This window comes from Chaetodon trifascialis, chromosome 13 (assembly GCF_039877785.1).
Source record: "Chaetodon trifascialis isolate fChaTrf1 chromosome 13, fChaTrf1.hap1, whole genome shotgun sequence".
NCBI lineage: Eukaryota > Metazoa > Chordata > Actinopteri > Chaetodontiformes > Chaetodontidae > Chaetodon > Chaetodon trifascialis.
The window spans coordinates 8,293,792-8,312,318 of record NC_092068.1 but is presented as its reverse complement, the minus strand read 5'-3'; the positions used below and the strand labels follow the sequence as shown (position 1 = coordinate 8,312,318).

At 40.5% G+C, this 18,527-nt stretch overlaps 1 protein-coding gene across 1 annotated transcript; it reads right to left on the bottom strand.

Moving 5' to 3' along the window:
* Positions 1 to 1,005: 1,005 nt before the first annotated feature.
* On the bottom strand, positions 1,006 to 18,291 carry LOC139341412 (rab11 family-interacting protein 2). Its single transcript, XM_070977942.1, has 6 exons — positions 18,128 to 18,291; positions 16,584 to 17,179; positions 11,962 to 12,368; positions 10,199 to 10,553; positions 8,614 to 8,686; positions 1,006 to 6,385 (listed from the first exon to the last, which is right to left on the bottom strand). The coding sequence occupies exons 2-6, from the start codon at positions 16,934 to 16,936 to the stop codon at positions 6,164 to 6,166; spliced, it is 1,410 nt and encodes a 469-aa protein (XP_070834043.1). The 5' UTR covers positions 16,937 to 17,179; positions 18,128 to 18,291; the 3' UTR covers positions 1,006 to 6,163.
* Positions 18,292 to 18,527: the final 236 nt, after the last annotated feature.

Here is an 18,527-nt window from a genome sequence, read left to right as displayed (position 1 = left end):
TAGCTTATGAATACAACAGGTGACAACTACATAAAGCCCAATTACACACTTATTTGTGTTCAGTGTCTCCAAGGCAGACTATAAGTTAACCCAGGAAGATAAAAAATTAATCGCGATGCATGCTGCCAGTCGTGTCACCAAATTATATTGAAATTAACTTTACGAGCGCGGCTGCATCTAAAGGTTACTGCCATTTAAATTTAGCCTCATATAAAGCAATGTTTATCCTTATTATCTAATCTGGTCGCATGTAGCATTCACAGATTGTTTCATTATAGGAGTTACGTTGTATGTAATTTTGTATTTTCCTGGTGTCCATGATTACCACTGCTATGCATCTCATCATTGTCAGATGAAACGCAGCGCTGTGGTGTGCAGTAGCAGCTGCTGCCGTGCTGAGGTGCACCTCTTCAGGGACTAATAGGGGAGAGGTCATGTTTTAACCTGCTATGTGGCGGGGTGACGGAGAAACAAACCGACCCACAAAAGCATCAGCCGGTAAACAACACAAGTGTTTCTTGTCCCAAAAGGTTTCACACAGTCTTGTTGCACACATAGGCAAATGAGAGTGGAGTTTTAACAAGCAATCTTGCGACTCTGTTTTCAAACGGTGCCACTTCTCCATTTTGCCAGGAAGGCATGGGAATTTCTCCTGAACAAAAGGAAGAGCTGCTTTGAACAAGGAGAAAACAAAAGCTTGACACAAGTCATCACAATTAAAAACACTAATCGTGGTTTAACTGCGAGTGAGATCAGAGTTAATTGAGAGTGGCTTTTCATTTATACATAAGAATGAAGGGACAGGTGTTGAACGAAGGGAACAGCTGAATAGCAATCCACTTTGCATCAGATTTACACCGGGGTCTTGGATTAGCCAGATCTGCTAAGGATACGTATATTAAAATTCTAATTTCATTTGAGGTGAAAATATCTTTACAGGCTTTTGATTTTGTTACCTAAAAAAAAAAAGATAAGAAGAAAACAACATAACTGCAGTTTCATTTAGAGTGAGTTTATTGAAAAGGACAATACAATCAATCTTGCTTGTGCCTTTCAATCTACAGCCAGTAGAACATTGGGATTTGATTATAATGATGGTGATGACAATATCTAAAGGTTCATAAGTGAAAGGGTCATTATTAAGAAATGCATCATCAAACTGAATTAGTGCATGTGTTGGCACTTTACATGTAGTCACAATTAACAGCATTATACTGTTATCATAATACATCTTCTAGACCCCAATGTGTTTCCAGAGCTACAATTATAAAAACAAAAAACAAAATAAAACATACATTCGTGTCCCCAAACATCCAGGTATGAAAGTCTTGCATATTGGCTATCATGTGAAAATATTAAAACAAATACACTCACCTGCCTTCTCCGTTGAAAGGATATTTGTGAACCAACTTACACTCACTTCTGCAGTTAAATACATTACAATACAGTTGTGTGAAGAGGGTTGATGAAAATGAACCCCATCTAGTGGAAAACACCATATAATTTGGCAATAATATAAAGTGTTAGATTATCAAAACGTGATTGACATGCAGAAATGACAAGAATCCACACAGCCACTTACTTCATCCTCTTACATTACAACCATCTGCCTGAACGAACTGCAAGTCCCAGTCCACATCCTCTAGCTCCAGAAGGAGACCATCACGTTAGTATCAAAATTTCCTTTAAGGTCTTCACCATGTTAGGGCACTAAACGCAACTCATATTATGTTTAATTGTGTTGGCCTCTGTACACCACCCTCCACACAATTCTGTAAACTCAATGAAGCTTTGCTAACTGGTAAGATCTTTTATAAACACAGTCATCATTTCCTTCAAAACTGTGTGCCACATTACAAGCACCGTCAGGGGATTTAGCGGGAGCTTAAGTCTTAGTGTCTGGCAGCTGTATGTGGCCTATGGCAAGCAGCATCATATTATCAGTAGAAGACTTAAAAGACTGCCAGAGGAGGATTGTGAGATCCGACTCGAGCTTTATGTCATCTTCATCAAAAGGTTCAATGCATGCTTCGTCAACATGGAAAAAAAATCCACTATTTTTTTTGGGAATGGGGTGGACATTCACCTACAACACTTAGAACACACTTAAATGCATGTGCAAAACATTCTATACAGACGTAAATTATGACAAAGGCCATGGCCAAATTATATAGGAAATTTTGCCTCTAAGCATTTCGAGTGCTTTGCATATTCAAACACTGGCATTAATTGGATGACAAATATTATGCAAAGTGGGAAGGAAGAAGTATAATAATGATGCAGGGATTTTTGCGATGTACCCCTTTACACTGTTGTGCTAGAAAAAGATCTGAAAATGCTTTTCATTTAAATTTGTGTTTTAGTCTGACATCTAGCAAAGCACCAAATTATATTAAAGCATAAAGCAAATGTACCAATCAAGCTAAAAGAAAAAATGACAGCCAAAATTAATTAATTTGAACAACAAATCTCTCATATTTCATTTGAACTAAATAACCTCAGGGTCCAAATGAATTCAGCATTTTCCAAGACCTTATCTTTTGTTATTTCATCATTCAAGCGAAGCGATGGGGCTTTAGGGCACATTGGAGACCTACGTGGAAATCACCTGTTCCATACTCTGCACCAGTATTACTCTGTGTTGCACAATATGACCTCCACTAAAACACCAATTCACACATTTTGCTAGCAAAGAGAAATTATCTAGAGCTACAAAAAGGCCTGAAAAAGAAAAAGCATTAGCAAGCCTGACTATCACAATTAAATCAGATTGCCACTGCCAGTTTAGCTCTAATGAAAAATGGGGTGAATATTTGAATATATAAAGCTTTACACTTTTATTCCCACGTTTGAAATTCCTTTTAACTTAACTCGTACTGACTGTCATAAAACCCCGGGAAGCATGCTTTCAAACATTTTGCAGCACAACAAAATGTGCAAAAAGTCAAGGGAGGTGAGATGATATTACAAAGTGACTGTACAATATGTACAACGGAAGTATTAAGAGTTCGGCAAGGTCCATGAACGAAGAGGCTAACTACCAATTCAGGCTGGTTAAAGCCGTCGGTAAAGCCTGTAACTTGAGTAGACGGAGAGTTTACACTTCAGCACAAGTAGGAAGGCAATCAGTGAGAAGCTTTTCCTAATGGAAAACAGATTCTTTTCCACACATCTTCTTAATTAGCATCACTACATACTCATCATTTTATGTACCGATTCAAACATTTTTGGCTTTACAAAAAATATGCAAATCCGTTTCCACATTTTTTCCAGTACAAAGCAATTTACCCAACATCTGCGTCACATCTTCACACATCCATATTAAGTCTGAGTTTTGTCAGACTAATAGCAAGAAGGAAGGGGAAAAGAATCATCGATGTGAAATGATCTCTTTGGATACACCAAATACTTTAAAAGGCAAGCGAGGTTCAATGGCCTTGTTAGTGTACTGTATACTATTATACATTTCATTGTATGTATTTCAAAGCCAACCAGAATACATTCAATAACAAGAGATCTTGGCTTCAAGTCCAAAAAGAGATGACATACCTTCAGATGAAATAACTACTTTCACAGCAGCAGAAATTATTAGCAAGTAACAAAATGTGTTTCTGAGTGGTGCAACATTCATGAACAGTTCAAACTGACAAGTGTTTCTGACTGTTGACATTCCACAGATACAGTGTAGCACTTTGTCTCAGCTCCGATTTGGTATCATACAGTGTAAAGGTCAAAAATTTTGTCATTACAAAAGATATAAACACCAGAACTAATACCAGCAAAAAGGACGAGGTGGATCATCACTTGATAAAGAGGTCTGAGAAATCACTACAAATGGTGCGCAACCTCGAGTAAACTATGGTAATACAAGGCATGTTTAACACTGTACATGAAGCCGCCTGCATTAAATAGCAATAAACAATTAAAAATGTAAACCTAAACGTCAGTAAGTGATTATACTATTGTTGCCCATCTAGCACGAGCACAGGTGTAAGTGATAAAAACTTTTAGTTAAAGGCTAAAACTTTAACTAGTCATTCAGTTCATTTAAGTACCCGCCGCTGGAACTAACTGTTGCCCCACAGTTCAGCATCATTCAGCAGAAACTGATAAAATGAAACAGAATTAAAGAGCGCTGTTGAACATGGAAACAACACGCTGTTATGACATTAGCATCACAGACTGAGGCGACAAATGAGATGACATAAGAGTGTGAAATGAGGACAGCTAGCTTCTGACATGAGCTGTCAAACTGCTATTTATGACCTGAATGACACTCACTGCCTGTTTACCTCGAACAATTAGGAACTGCTTCTCGTTAGTAGTGACTGAATTGGTAAGACACGTCTCATATGAATGTTAGCGTTTGAACTGTTGTGACAATACATGGAGAAAAAATATAGGTGAAATATACTGAGCCACAGTACATAATGAAGTTGTGATTAGTATTTCATGAAAGGTAAACACATATTAATGCTAATGGGAATTACATATAAAAACTGTATCAGTAAGATAATTAAGTTAATACATGAATCCTTGATCAAATGAGCCAATTTTGTTTGGGATTTGTGCTAACTTTACATGTTATACAGTAGAACAGGTGGTGCTGGTGGGGGGTGGGGGGGTGCTGGGATACAGTAGCGTTTTTACCATAAAGTACCGTTTAAATACATTAAAATAATGTTCATATGTAAATGCTCTGTGAAACATTTATAAATAAAGATTGTACAGCATATATCTACATGTGCAGCTAGGTACCATTAATACAATCTTAATGCAAAACTGTATTTGAAAGAGATGAAAGCTGGACAACTCATGGTGGCTGCAACAAAGAACTCCAAGCTTTTCCAGTGAATCAAAAAGATGTGATTAAAATGTAAACAAGAACATTACAGGCAGAATGTAAAGCAAGATGCTCAAGTTCTGATTATTGCACTTAAAGTCAGTAAAATGACCACCTTCAGAGAGTGACAGGGAGACCCTTGGTCCAAGAAACTTAAAGGTCCAGCGTGTAGAATTTACTGGCATCTAGTGGTGAGGTTGCACATTGCAACCAGCTGAATACCACTCATCATTTTCCAAACATGTAAGTGAATCTACGGTGGCTGAGAAACATGCAAAAAAACACGAAAGGTTGAAACATGGCGGTGAAATATGGCTGACTCCATGAGAGAGGACCTGCTTCCTCTGTGAGCTCATTCTCAGGTAACGACAACACAGGGACTCTTATTTTCAGGTGATAACACACCATCGTATGACTATTATGTTGCATTTCTGCCAATAGATGCACCTAAATCTTACACACTGGACCTTTAAATGATAGTCATCACAAATAAAGAATTAAAAGTCAGTTACTGATGATAGGAATGTACATTTGTTCGTTTTTTGAAAAAAATGCATGACTCATTGAGCGAGAAAGAAATCAGATTCCCAGATACTGTCCAGCAACTTCTTCCCAAAAACCACCTCCGGTCTTTCTAAGGATACCCATGAATCACTCAGGCTATTGAGTGGGAGAGCGCAGAAGAGGCTCATATCCAAGCCGAGGCTGCCTCTGCTAGGTGCGTCTCATAGTTTGGTGGCAAGTTTAAGACTCGTGCTCGAGAGCAAACACAATAACTGCAGCTTCATTCTATCCACTAGACCGTCTTTCAGCACACGACTGCGAATACAGCATCTGGTAAACATGAATTTGGCTGCATTTGTACCTTAAAAGCTTTTGGGCAGATGACAGCAGCTGTGTGTGTGCAGCAGACCTCTGTGGGTTCACAAGTGCATACAATATAGCTTAACCTAATCTTTGTCAAAAATATGGATTTGATTTGACTTTAATCAACCAGCTAATTTTTCTTATCCTGTTGAAGCACCAAAAAAGTATTCATAAAGTCTTTTAAAACCGAAATACTGGAATGAGATTTCTGCCAAATAAAGAGGGCAAAAAAAAAAAAAAAAAAAACCCAGCTATGAACTAAAATAACCAAAATATTGAAAAAAGTCTATAAAAACTACATCCACTGAATACAAATGTTCTAAAGCAAAGACATAAGTAGATGAGAAATTTGGCTTGGATCGATCCCATTTGTTCCCACTTATTTTACCACATGATACTGATAGATGAGCTACTGCTAAACCTTTGTTCATAACTTCTCATCCTGTGCCTTCTCTACTTTTTACAAAGTTTACCCGCCTTCTTTTTTGGCTCGTAGGGCGTCCGAAGAATGCTCGGCGTCTCCTCCATGACGCGCACGAGCAGGTTATCGATGTAGTCTTCCAGCTCTCTGATGTGGGCGTCTTTCTTTTTCACCACTTCTTTCTGCTTGATGAGTTCCTGCACAACCTCTTCGAAGGATAAGTTGCTATAGGCGGCCACACTTTCCTGTGTCACCTGGCGTAAATGGAAAACAAGTAAATCCTCAGTTCAATCCCAGCTGTTTATGAGGTTACAAATCACCATTTTTGCACAGACATTTCTTTTGTGAAAGTAGACTAAATGGGGGAATGATCTGCCAGCATCCGATAACAGAGGCAATCCAATAAGAAAATAGACTAATTACAAGTGTTGGCCTAATGTTATGTAAACTGTCATGAGTCTATCTCTTGTTCTCTGCTGCTAATAAAGGTGAACTGGGAGTTGCTAAGATGATACTCTCAAGGGACTTAGCTCTGATATGTCAATGAATTCTATGGTGAAGGTTGTAATTCCAATAATGTGTGACAGTGCTTACAACAAATCAAGAGCAGTTTAACTGCTCTAATGGGACTTCACTTTGACACCACAGCAAGCAGTGAACATCCTGAGAAAGCATCTAAAAGCATGATCTTTCTAACCAGGCAGGGTGCAGGCAGAGAGTCTAACAAGCCTGTCAGAACTTAATAATAAAGATTTCCTGAAAAATGGAATCTTTGTTTTGAGGGGAAATGCCAGGCTGCATATTTCTGCAATTAAAGGTCAGGCCAATAAATACCAAAATAAGGATGCAACCCAAGCCCAGCTTTCCTCTTTGAGGACAACCTATTTGGACAGAGCAGTGTGGTACGGTATGTGCAGATCATATTGCGCGGGTACGAGAGGAGCTGTAATCGTTTTTAATGAGGGACCACTTTATCGCTTCAGTGCTGGGCATCCTCCCCCGAACGGATAGAGCAGCAAAGCCTTCACCCTGTTTAAAATACCACACTTATCAGCTTCCACTCCCATGCACCATTCAAGCCTCGACTGCTGGGGAAAGACAATGCAGAAAGACCTGGAGCGGGACTGCTTACCAGGTATCTTATCGCTTCTAACAGCATGGAGGCTACTGTGGGGCGACACAAACCAAAATGAAATATTTGCCACTGAGATTAAATGTCCAATGTAAGGAGGGTTTCAAGAACAGAGCTCGGTAACCTATTCCAGACACACAGCGCAAAAAAAAGGCATCTCACTGAAAGACACTGCACTTAAGCCGTTTGAGAGGGAATACGAGAACTGACTGCCATATGGAAGTGGATGTTGGTTACATGTGCACGTACACATGCTTGCTCTCTCTCTGTCTGCCTCCTTTTCTCTCTCTCTCTCTCTCTCTCTCTCTCTCTCTCTCACACACACACACACACACACACACACACACACACACACACACACACACACACACACACACACACACACACATACACATACACATACACATAGCACAATAATCAGGAGCTTTGGTGGCTGGTGACAAAGGCCTGGAAATGACCATAAATTGGCAAAGTAATGATGACCATTTTTCTGCGATCAGTAGTGAGGAGAAGATAAGGCGGACACTTGGCATTCTCCAGTTGTGTCATTACAGTTTCTAATGAGCTCAGCTTTGAGAATCTAAAAGCTCAGTCCTTTGAAATCTCTCACTGCCCCCCCACCCCCACCCCCACCCCCCCCCCGTGTGTGTGGTTAATTAGGGCCTTGAAGCAGAGGAAATGGGAGCTACCATTTCTGCAAGGCACTGCGGCATGCACGGGGGCACATGTGTGGATACCGACAGCCCTCAACACCCACAAAGAAAGGTGAGGAAAGCCATTATCAGCATTCTCCTTCTCATTTAGCCATCACTTTAACTACCGCTCCCTCATAAATACCAATTTTGCAGTGTAATAGTTGGCAAATTTTTTAAAATTGGAAATGCAAAATAATTTAAACTAACCGCAAAATACAAAAGGTTATAAATGGCATGTACAAATAATGTAGTGATGATTAAGAAGAAAAACAGATGACATTTCTTTGTCGTTTCACAACAAAAACCTCCAATTACGGAATAAGTGCAACACACCACTATGACTGACCTTACAGCCTGAAATTTCACACCACTTCAAATCATGACCAGATCAGACATGATGACCAGTGTGTGCAGCTGCTAATTAGTTGAATGGCACATCTGAATTTTCAGTGGCCTCTGAGATCAATGTCACCAGCTGCTATGTCAAATGAAACTTGGGACTTCTCAATTAAAAATCTGCATGATGCGACACAGGAAGTAATGACACCGTTACGACTGCTGGGGTCATTTCTCCCCTTCTCTAATCTCAGTCGCTGTCATGTAAAACTGACAATGTGCAACAATATCACCTCACAAATTGCGCCATCTTTCTTACATTTTTCTTGCCATAGATGTCCTTCTTCTTCTGACCAAAGGTGATGTCTTCAGTTCTCCCTGACTTTTTATCACTGCGAAGCAATCGAAAGGACAGTTAGTAACCACATGAAGGTACTACAGTGAATACTATATATACTACTAATACAGAGGTGTCTATATCCTGTGCTAATAAAGCAAATTTGGGCACTTATGGTGACTGACACAGTTTATCAAGGAACACACTCTTCATTATGGGATATTGTTGCCGCAGCTGTGAATAAGCTGATTAATAAATAATATACTTTAAACCATCTTTATGCATTCAAGCACCACATTATAAATGACCACTGAGCTACTGTATGACAAAGGCAGCAGTAAAGATGATGGACTAGTGCCTACAGAGATAAGTGTTTAATTGGGTGGTCTATCTCTGCGGAGGATCTCATTACTATAGCTCAGAGGGCTCCGTTATCAAGCCCAGGCTCTCTAAAGAGCCACTAATGACACCTTCCACTCTGATAAACCAGAACTTAGCCACAGTGCTCACGCCAACTCTTTATGTAACTCAGGAAAAAGATAAAACCAGCTTGGTGGCAATGTTAAAAACAACATTACTTGACAACAGAATGAGGGAGAAAGGGGTCCATCACAGAGTAGATTTCAATCAACAAGCTATTCCAAACTTTATGGGAATGTTGTAACTAATATCCTGTAGTACAGTGGCCGTCCCATGGCGCAGCAAGATCATGTTTGGGGATTATGACATGATTTAAGGAATACAATGAAAAACATTCAGTGGTGATATACTGCACAGAATCACTGCTGCACAGGTGCTGAATGCAGATGTTAGCCACGAGGATGGAGGCTAAATATAAGGCAAGGAAGACAAAGATATTTCAGCGGAACATATTAGGAAGTTTGTGAAGTTTCTTAGTCACATGGTTACTGCAAACTATGAACAACAAGTTAGAAGTCAGCAGTTGAGATTGTTAAAGCAAAATCCTGTGTCTCATAAATGTTCATTCATGTGAGATGTACAAATCAAAACAAAAGGCAACTTTAAATATGCTGCAGCTTTTTTGTACGTCTATGTCAACCAGAGAGAGATGAGCATTTGCAGAAGTTGCTTCTTCAGAAGGAAGTATTCTGGATTTCTAAATTGGGCCAAGTGGGATAAATGAGGAACTGGAGTCTTCCAGATTATATTTGTCCTCAAAGAACTAGCATGTCGGACAACAACTGGAAATTCAGTTAAGGGGAGGATGTGTTGAGGTCTTCTGCCTATTGACTTTAAAATTAGAGTTACTCATAAATATTAAGAGTAACATTATATGTTTTGAATTTGTGGTCATCTGTATCCACTGATAGTAATAATGGTATTGTGTTAAAAGCAGTTTTTAAACATTGTTTTATATACTTGGTACCTATGGTGATTTATAGGTCATGACTGATTAATGGACTGTTTATCTGGAAACTAGAAACAGCCCTAATGAAGGCAAGATAGCACAAAACGGTCTGCAGGATGAATAAAGCATGACGAGAAGGAACTGTGCGATGTATTTTCATTTGTAGAAACCGTACAAAGCAAACAAAACAGGCACTACCTGGTTTTGTAGCTCGAGCTGAACGGGTTAGTGTCTGCTTGTGAGTCTCCACTAAAGGGGTTGGGGGAACGCAAATCTCCAGAGCTGCCCGAACGCCCCCCGTTGCTGGTCTTGCGGCCTTCCTTCTTTCCCGTCACACGTTCCAGTAGGCTGACCTTCTCCTTTTTCTCCTTCCGCTCTGCCCGGTCCCACAGCTGCCCGTGCTCCCCCTCAAACGGGTTGCGGTTGCGTGGGAGCGTGGCATACTTCTGTGGCAGGGTGTCACTGATATCAGTGAAAGGGTCACTGTGTGCCTCACCGTCCTGGTAGCCTGGCACCTCGCTCTGGGAACGCCTGTGAGGGCCGCCTGCACTGCCTGGAAGAGAAACCAAAAGCAGTACGCGTGTCAACGTAGGAGGCAGTTATGAAAAATGTCTATTTGCATACATATTTGATTTGTGTGATTATCTGTACAGATGTAATCAGGGTGTTTAATGGTCAGTACCAATCATTGATGGGATGTCACTAGAACAGGAATATTTGCTGTTTTCTCTTCATAAACACTTTTACGGTAACAAAGGAACTTGTGAAAATCACCACTTTTTTTGTTGTGTTGACTGAGGTTATTTTCCAAGATGATCTTGTGGCTATTCAAACTAATACCACACCACAAAAGAAAACATTTTCTCCTGAGCAATAACGACAGCCTGTTATATTATTTATGCCCTCCAAATCTGCCGTTCCATCCCTCCCACCTTCAGAACGCTGGATAGGTTCCTCTCCCCTGCATGCCAATCTGAATCATCACACAGACCCTTGTAAGATAAAGTGGAGATCATCATGATGTAACTGCCTCAGATAGCTGAGCAGTCCAGACAGGACAGTGAAGATGGAGCGGGCAGCAAGTGGAGTAATAAGTCTATTTATTTGCCTTTCCTAATTATTTGTACAATTGGAGACCAACTGTTAAATCAGTGAACTCTGATGGTTGCTGATTGCTGACCACTTCCCTTGGCAATATTTGCTGCTTCACCAAAAAATGATCACATTGCATTTGTAGGGTCTAACATGATTCTTAATTTAGACTGACATCACCAAATACAGATTTTTAGTGGCTATTACAGACATTTCAGTCCACCCCATCCTTTTGCTTATTCAGATGCCACACGATCCAAGACAGTACACTGTAAGTGAGCAGCTGATGGCATTTCAGCTCGTACACAGCAAAAAGCTCAGTTCTAAGCCAAAACTGAGTAAAACAGCACTTCATTTCATCATCAGTGACTTATTTTGCATTAAGTAACATTTTGAGGACAAATGGGATGTACTGGTTAACCACAGAGATCAATAAAGGTCATATATTGGTAGGAATGATCTCAATAATGATCCACACACACATAACAGTGTGTAACATTAGGCAACAAGTAAGTCACATTATAACACTGCTCTGACACTGTGGTGCTTGACAATGAGAGCGTTTATCCTTCATACATAGCTGACATTTCTGAGACACCAGTCTCTTGCTCGTACTACTGTCCGCCGTCCTTGTAAATGAAAATGAGAGGAGTAAGCAATGACTCACTGACAACCAGTGACTTCATAAAAAAAACTAAACAAAACAAAATTGGTGTTATTTCAAAATCTCTGTCAAGTCCCTGCAGACATGTGCCAAGCAGCAATAAAAGTTTGGCTAAACTTCAGACAAAAAAAGTATTTATTTAACTGTCAAATATAACAATTATTGTAAGAAACTGAGGCAACGAATCAGAAAAAAGGCTCCTTACCACTCTCTTCTATGGAGTTCATGGAGTCTAGTTTGGGCCGAAAGTGGGTCCCGATGAGATCTGACATGGAATGGGCCGCTGAGAGTTTATGTGTCCCAGCGAGTAGTGGTCTCTTGACCTTTGCTTCAGGCTGGGGTCGTGGTTCTGGGACGGAGGACTGACGGCTGGGCTCCGAGTCGCACATGGCAGAGCGAGGCAGGATGGCTGACGATGTGTCACAAAAGCCGCTGTCGTGTTTGCGACCCTTCATTTTGTCCTTCAGTTTGGAGAAGGGGGAGCGGGGCTTTTCCTTCATGGAGAGGTCAAACATGCTGGCTGTCATGTTGTTCCTCATAAACTGGATACTGACCTGGATGCGGCCCCGCTCTTTCTTCTTCTTCCCTGGCTTGGACTCCAAGGAATACCAGCTAAAATGAGAGTGGAGGAAGCTTAGTCTGAGCAAATTCAATGAGACTATTTCAATAAAAAAAGGAGGATTTATTAAAATCTTCTCAGTTAATTACACATAATTCAATATAAGACAGGTATGCAAAGTCAGAGTGTGGTAGAAATCCTTACACTATCAAACAATATGACTAATGTAAAAAAAAAAAAAAAAAATAGCCACACACTGCTGAATGTACTCTACCTACTTCTTTGTGGACACCACAGAAAGGGCTAATTTGATCAGACTAAGCCAAAGGCTACACACAAACACGGGGGCTTAAATCGTTTGAACCTTCTTTTGACACGAATGAGAATACAATTTATCATTCAGAGGATAAACATTATTCTTTGCACACTGAATATAAGAAATAGCCTGCTGCTGAATAATATAGACCATTTCAGGCTGTTTTTGGGCTCCTATTTGTTTAACATCTCTGCTTTTTCAACTGGAAGTAATGGGATTTATTCCTTCACTCTGAGCAAAAGAAAGTGGCATTTGCACAAATCTGGTCTTTGTTCAGAAATGCAACGACAAGCGATTGGGAAATTGCAAAGCCACGTCGCAGGGCGACCCAACAGTTCATACATGCTAATGAGACGTATCCTCTGCGTTATAGGGGTTGGAATAATGTCCTTTAGGAAACCAGCGTCAGGATGAAACAACATCAGTGAATGTATTCTGTCTGCTTTTGGTACATTGATCTGTGGGTGTATTCTAAACTTTGATCAGTGTAATCAATTTTCACATATTTGTATAAACGGATTTCCCATCACACAATTACTGATATTTCTTCCTGGATTTAAACGGAGATTGGTCGCATCCCTTGAACTCCAGCATTAAAAAAAAAAAAAAACAGTCATCAGTTAAATCCAAAAAAAGAGTTGGTATTGGCTTTTGAAAAACCGCAGCTGTTCAGCGCTATTCTAAACCATCTAGCTTGTGGCTCAGGAGCCCAGTCATGAAAGGCCTCGTCGGGTCCGATTCCCAGGCTGTGTGCCGCGCTCAGTCTGATCAGCAGCCACAGCATGCCGCTGCCGTGGGGCCGGGGCTGCACCTCACGTGTGTCTCAAGGCCAAGATAAACCTCCCTGTGCTTGGAACCACAATCCTCCCACTCGGGCCCAGACCGCTGGGAAACCCCTCACAATCAACAAACACAGGTGTGCGATAATTATGGGCTGGCTACTCAGATATCAAGACGGGCTTTCCTCCCCAATATGTCAGTTCAAAAACATTGCTGATAGGCCGCGGCGAACACAGACCCACTGTGGAGTGTGGATATAGTATCGAGGGTCCCAGCGTCATTGTCAAGTATGCCTGCAGTGTGGGATTAGGCCAACAAGCAACGTGAGCATATCCATTACAGAACCTCTGCTTAAAAAGTGCACGGCCTCAAGGTGCATCGTTCAGGCACCTAAAACAAATAAAACCCATGATTATAACATATTGCGATTCTCTCAACTGATGGGCAAAGAGGAAGTGTGCTAATGTCTTCCATGTTGAAATATGCAGTGAGCTAATTAACACCAGATTCAGTTTGCTTATTCTGTTCCTGTTGGCTTCATGCAGAGTTAAAAAAAGTGTGTGTTGGACTTGTAAGAGTCGACACCCCCAAGTTCAGCCAGCTATTATACTTCAAGCTAAGATGGTAGGTACGCTCCGTTTAAAACTTATTTCACAAACTTTATCCCAGAATGCACTCGGCAGGCACGGGGCGGGTTAACAGTCTAGACAAGCCACCTGTTAATGAAAGAGCTGACTCAGTTTGACACAAACCCACTATCAGCCACAAATACCTCAATAAGTACCACTCAAAAGTTTGGACACACCTTCTCATGCAATTGATTTTCTTTATTTGTATTATTTTCTACACTGCATACAAATACCGAAAGCCACCAAACCTATGAAATATGTGTGGCAAATGATGAACTATTGGCATTATCTTAACCACCTTAATGAGGTAGTCGCCTCGCAAAAACCATCAGATGCTACAATGAAACCAGCTCTTAGAACCAACCCAGGAAAGGAAGACCAAGGGTTCATTTCAGTTACCAGCCTCAGAAATGAATGGTACCTCAGATTACAGCCCACATAAATGCAGCACAGGGTTCAAGAAGCAAACACATCTCAACTTCAGGTGTTCAGAGGAGACTGTGAATCCCCCACTTGTGGCTTAATCGCTTCAAATAAACCACTACTTCTCAACAGAAGGAACAGACATTAGCCAAGCGGAAATCTGTGCTTTGGTCTGATGAGTCCCAATTAGAGATTTTTGGTTCCAACCATCACGTCTTTGTGAGATGCAGAGAAGGTGAACAGATAGTATCTGCAGGTGTGGTTCCCACCCTGAGGCATGGAGGAGGAGGTGTTTGCTGGTGACACTGTTGGTGATTTATTCAAAATTCAAGGCACACTGGCAGAAACCAGCAGCACCATCTACCACAGCATTCTTCAGCGACACACCTGGTTTGCGCTCCATGGGACCATCAGTTGGTCTTCAACTGGACAACGATTCAAAAAACACCTCCAGACTGTGTCAGGGCTATTTCACCAAGAAGGAGAGTGAGAGTGCATCAGATGACCTGGCCTCTAAAATCACCTGACTTTGCTGAGATGGTTTGGGTTGAGTTGGACGAAATATGAATATGAAACATATTTTGCTTTGTATGCATTGTTTGGTTTACTACATCATTCTAAATGTGTAATTTCAGAATGTTGATGTCTTCAGTATTTATCTACAATGTAGAAAATAATAAAAAAAATAAAGAAAAAAAATTTTATGGGAAGGTGTGTCCAAACAGACTGGTACTGTCTATGCTTTTTAAAGTCTCCAACAGCCTTGCATTTCTTTTGAGCTGAGGAAGGCACTCAAAGCGCTCAGACAAAAATTCAGACACGAAGAGTAAGTGAACTCCACACAGAACATGCCAGCAGGCCCTTTGTTTTCACAGCCACCTTTGAAAACAATTGCATGTACAGGAGTGACTAACAAGACATGTTTGGCCAGCTCCACTAGTTTCAATTAGGCCAACTGGTGCTCACCATGTCAGTGATTAAGCTAAAAATAATCTCTCAACAATGTAGGTCAATTCAGTGCAAAGCCTCAAACAATAGAGGGTCGATAAAATGGAAAGATTCAGCCAATCTGTGGTCACTGAGCACAAACGTAATACCTCATCTGTGATAGTTGTGGTCGTTTACAATTGAAGATGCAACAATCTGGGGTTTCTGTCACAACAGTTCACCTATTAGGCTACAAACAACTGAATTTATGCTCTTTAAATTAAAGCAGATCTATCTGGTAAAATGTATTTCAAAAACAAGTACATAAAGTGAATAAAGGACAATGCCATGGTACTTAAATCATGTGGTGTAAAGGAGTTAGGTCATAAACCTAATTGAAAGCAGAGAATATAACACGCAAAACACAACACATTGCCATTAGGTGTAGCTTAATATGGCACTAACACATGTAGAAAATGTGACAAATAACAACTAATTTAGACCATGCTGTAATCCACTTATGACTGGAACAGTTCTGCAAATATTTTCCACCTCATTCCTCAACCAACAGCACACTGATGCATGACTGTGAGTTGCAAAGCACTTGAATGCTATAAAAGTATCACACAGAGAAAGAGCTCAAGTACCGATGCTCTACATGTGACCCAAGACTGAACTCACTTTAGTGGCATCCAAATACAACAGAGACATCCCAGTGCCAGTACGCAAAATCCTAATTATTTAAAAAAAAAAAATCAAAAGATCATCAGCTTGGTTTATTTTGGTTTTTCTTGCATCAATTGTTCCGTCATTCACATGTTAACCAGAAAAAGTATTCTCTGCTTATCATTGCACAATCTAGTCTGTGGAATACTGTGAAGTAATGGCATTGTAATGACTGTAGAAACAACAGATGGGTGATTAATGGTAGCACAGGCTGCCGTCATCATTCAAAGGAAGTACATTGCCAAAACATCTTCAATAAATAAAAGAGCATAAATTCCTGTTAAGAACTTTGCAGCAGACTGAATTATCTGAATTACTGCTACAGCAGAACAGTAAAACAGTGATAAATGCTTATCCCTGCACAGCAAAAGCAAAGCTAATTACAAATTAGCTATTCTGACTTGCTGTGAAATCATGTGGCTTGAGGAGAGATCTTGGACATTACTGCTACGTTATGTGATACTTACTCAGTTTTCTTTCGCTCCTTGTTATCAAAGATTTCATTCAGGTTGATGGACCTCTGACCCAGGAACTTGTCGATCCCAACCAAGGAGCGATGCATCACGATAAGGCAGAGTTCATATACTTCTGGGTTGCCTTCCAAAAGTAAACCAGGTAACTCAAAAGAGGCTTCTTCTCTCCAGACAGGGTTTAGTGTTTTCTCTGCCACTGATGTTGAGTACTTTTCTTTGCCCAGCTGGATGATAGTGTAGGCATCATTGGTGCCATTTTTGCCCTTGGGCTGTAAACCGGTTGCTTGAAGAACAGTGGCTTGGACATGGGTTGGAAACCACTTTTGAGACTGCTCGCCCAGTGACATGGTCAGCACTGGTTATCAACTGAAAGCCATTCAAAACAAACTAAATGATAATCTGTGTGGTTCGTTTTTTTAGTGAGTGAGATGTGCAAAAAGCAACAAACATGATGCACTATAGTTTGTTGTCCATGTCAGTGTGGTTTATGTGCCTACAGGAGCAATCATTACAAGCAATGACAAGTCTGACAAACTCAGCAAGCCTCATCTTCTGTCAAATCACAGATGTCCAAGCCACTGGTGAGTCATCTGAAATAAAAAAAAAAACAAAACAACACAGAAAGAAACAGAATGGCATCAGTATCTTTCCCAGAACCATGACATGACTCATGCGGGTGACCGATAAAACGCTGATCAGCCAGCTGATAATAACAGCCAGCTATGATGGCAGTCACTCACATCAACATTAAATTTTTAACTTATTAGAGGAAATATCAAGATTTAAACATAGATTAGATTCTGCAATAAGATTTTGTGCATATCTATAAACATGGCTCCTGGAACTGGAGTATCAAGACTGTAACTAATGATCTCATCCAGTGACACATTTTGGTGTTGGTCTATTGTCAATGAATTACTGACTGAGTGAGATGATGCCATGGTTCTTTCATATATTACTTCCAAATTAATAATAATAATAATAATAATAATAATAATAATAATAATAATAATAATAAGAAGAAGAAGAAGAAGAAGAAGAAGAAGAAGAAGAGCTAATTGTCATCTCTTGATGATTGTAAAACCACCTTAGCTGGTGTCAAACTGCTTATGAGCATCTCCAGGTTTTATCCCTAGGTGACTCATATCTGAAGTATGTGTGTCTGCTGTTCAACTTGAAGTGAAACTGGGAATTAATTCATATATTATACATGTGTATATGTACATATACATATATATGATCGAACTGACATAGCCACGTGAATTGTACTGGGGTGGAATTTGCCTTTGAGTGAGCATCTTTCCTCAGGCTTGTCATAAGGACCTGAGCAGTCATTTGACTGACTGCAGACTAGTGTATTCACGCTTTCAAGCGGCTTTGAACACGGCGAGGCAACATTAACTTGGAAGGTGTACGTGAAGTTTTGCTATTGTTGTTATATTCTGTAAGGCTTCAGGATAACGTTAGCTATATGCGGCTAGCTACTGAGCTAACAGGCACACACAGCATCACACACTTACACACACACAGCTGCTTACCTCGGTGTCATTTCCGTCGACACTAGTAGGACATTCAGCACCAGACAGCGGCTTCACGGATACATTCATGCGATGGTTTCTGGGGCAAATGCCAGCTAATTTTAGTTGTTGCTGCTGCTGCTGCTGCTGTTGTTGCTTTCCATTGCTGCTCACTGCTGTCTGCCAGCGGTGAGCTTTACTTCCTACTCTGACGTCACTTCCACATCACCCCGATGAAACGCTTTTAAATAAAGAGGTGGTCGCACGCTAACGCACGCACGCTCGCGCGCGCTGCTAACTGTGGGTACAGATGATTTGAATGTAGATAAGATACCCGAACAGTGCTAAACAATGCTAACCTTAAAACTGAAAAGAAAGAAAGAAAGAAAGAAAGAAAGAAAGAAAGAAAGAAAGAAAGAAA

What these genes read in the sequence shown, in the direction of transcription:
- LOC139341412 (XM_070977942.1), bottom strand. Translation starts at nt 16,936, where the DNA reads ATGTCACTGGGCGAGCAGTCTCAAAAGTGGTTTCCAACCCATGTCCAA. An exon ending in GAACTCCATAGAAGAGAGTG is followed by an intron (nt 10,554 to 11,961) that starts GTAAGGAGCCTT and finishes TTTCTCTTCCAG; the next exon opens with GCAGTGCAGGCGGCCCTCAC. An exon ending in ACATCTATGGCAAGAAAAAT is followed by an intron (nt 6,386 to 8,613) that starts GTAAGAAAGATG and finishes CATTTACGCCAG; the next exon opens with GTGACACAGGAAAGTGTGGC.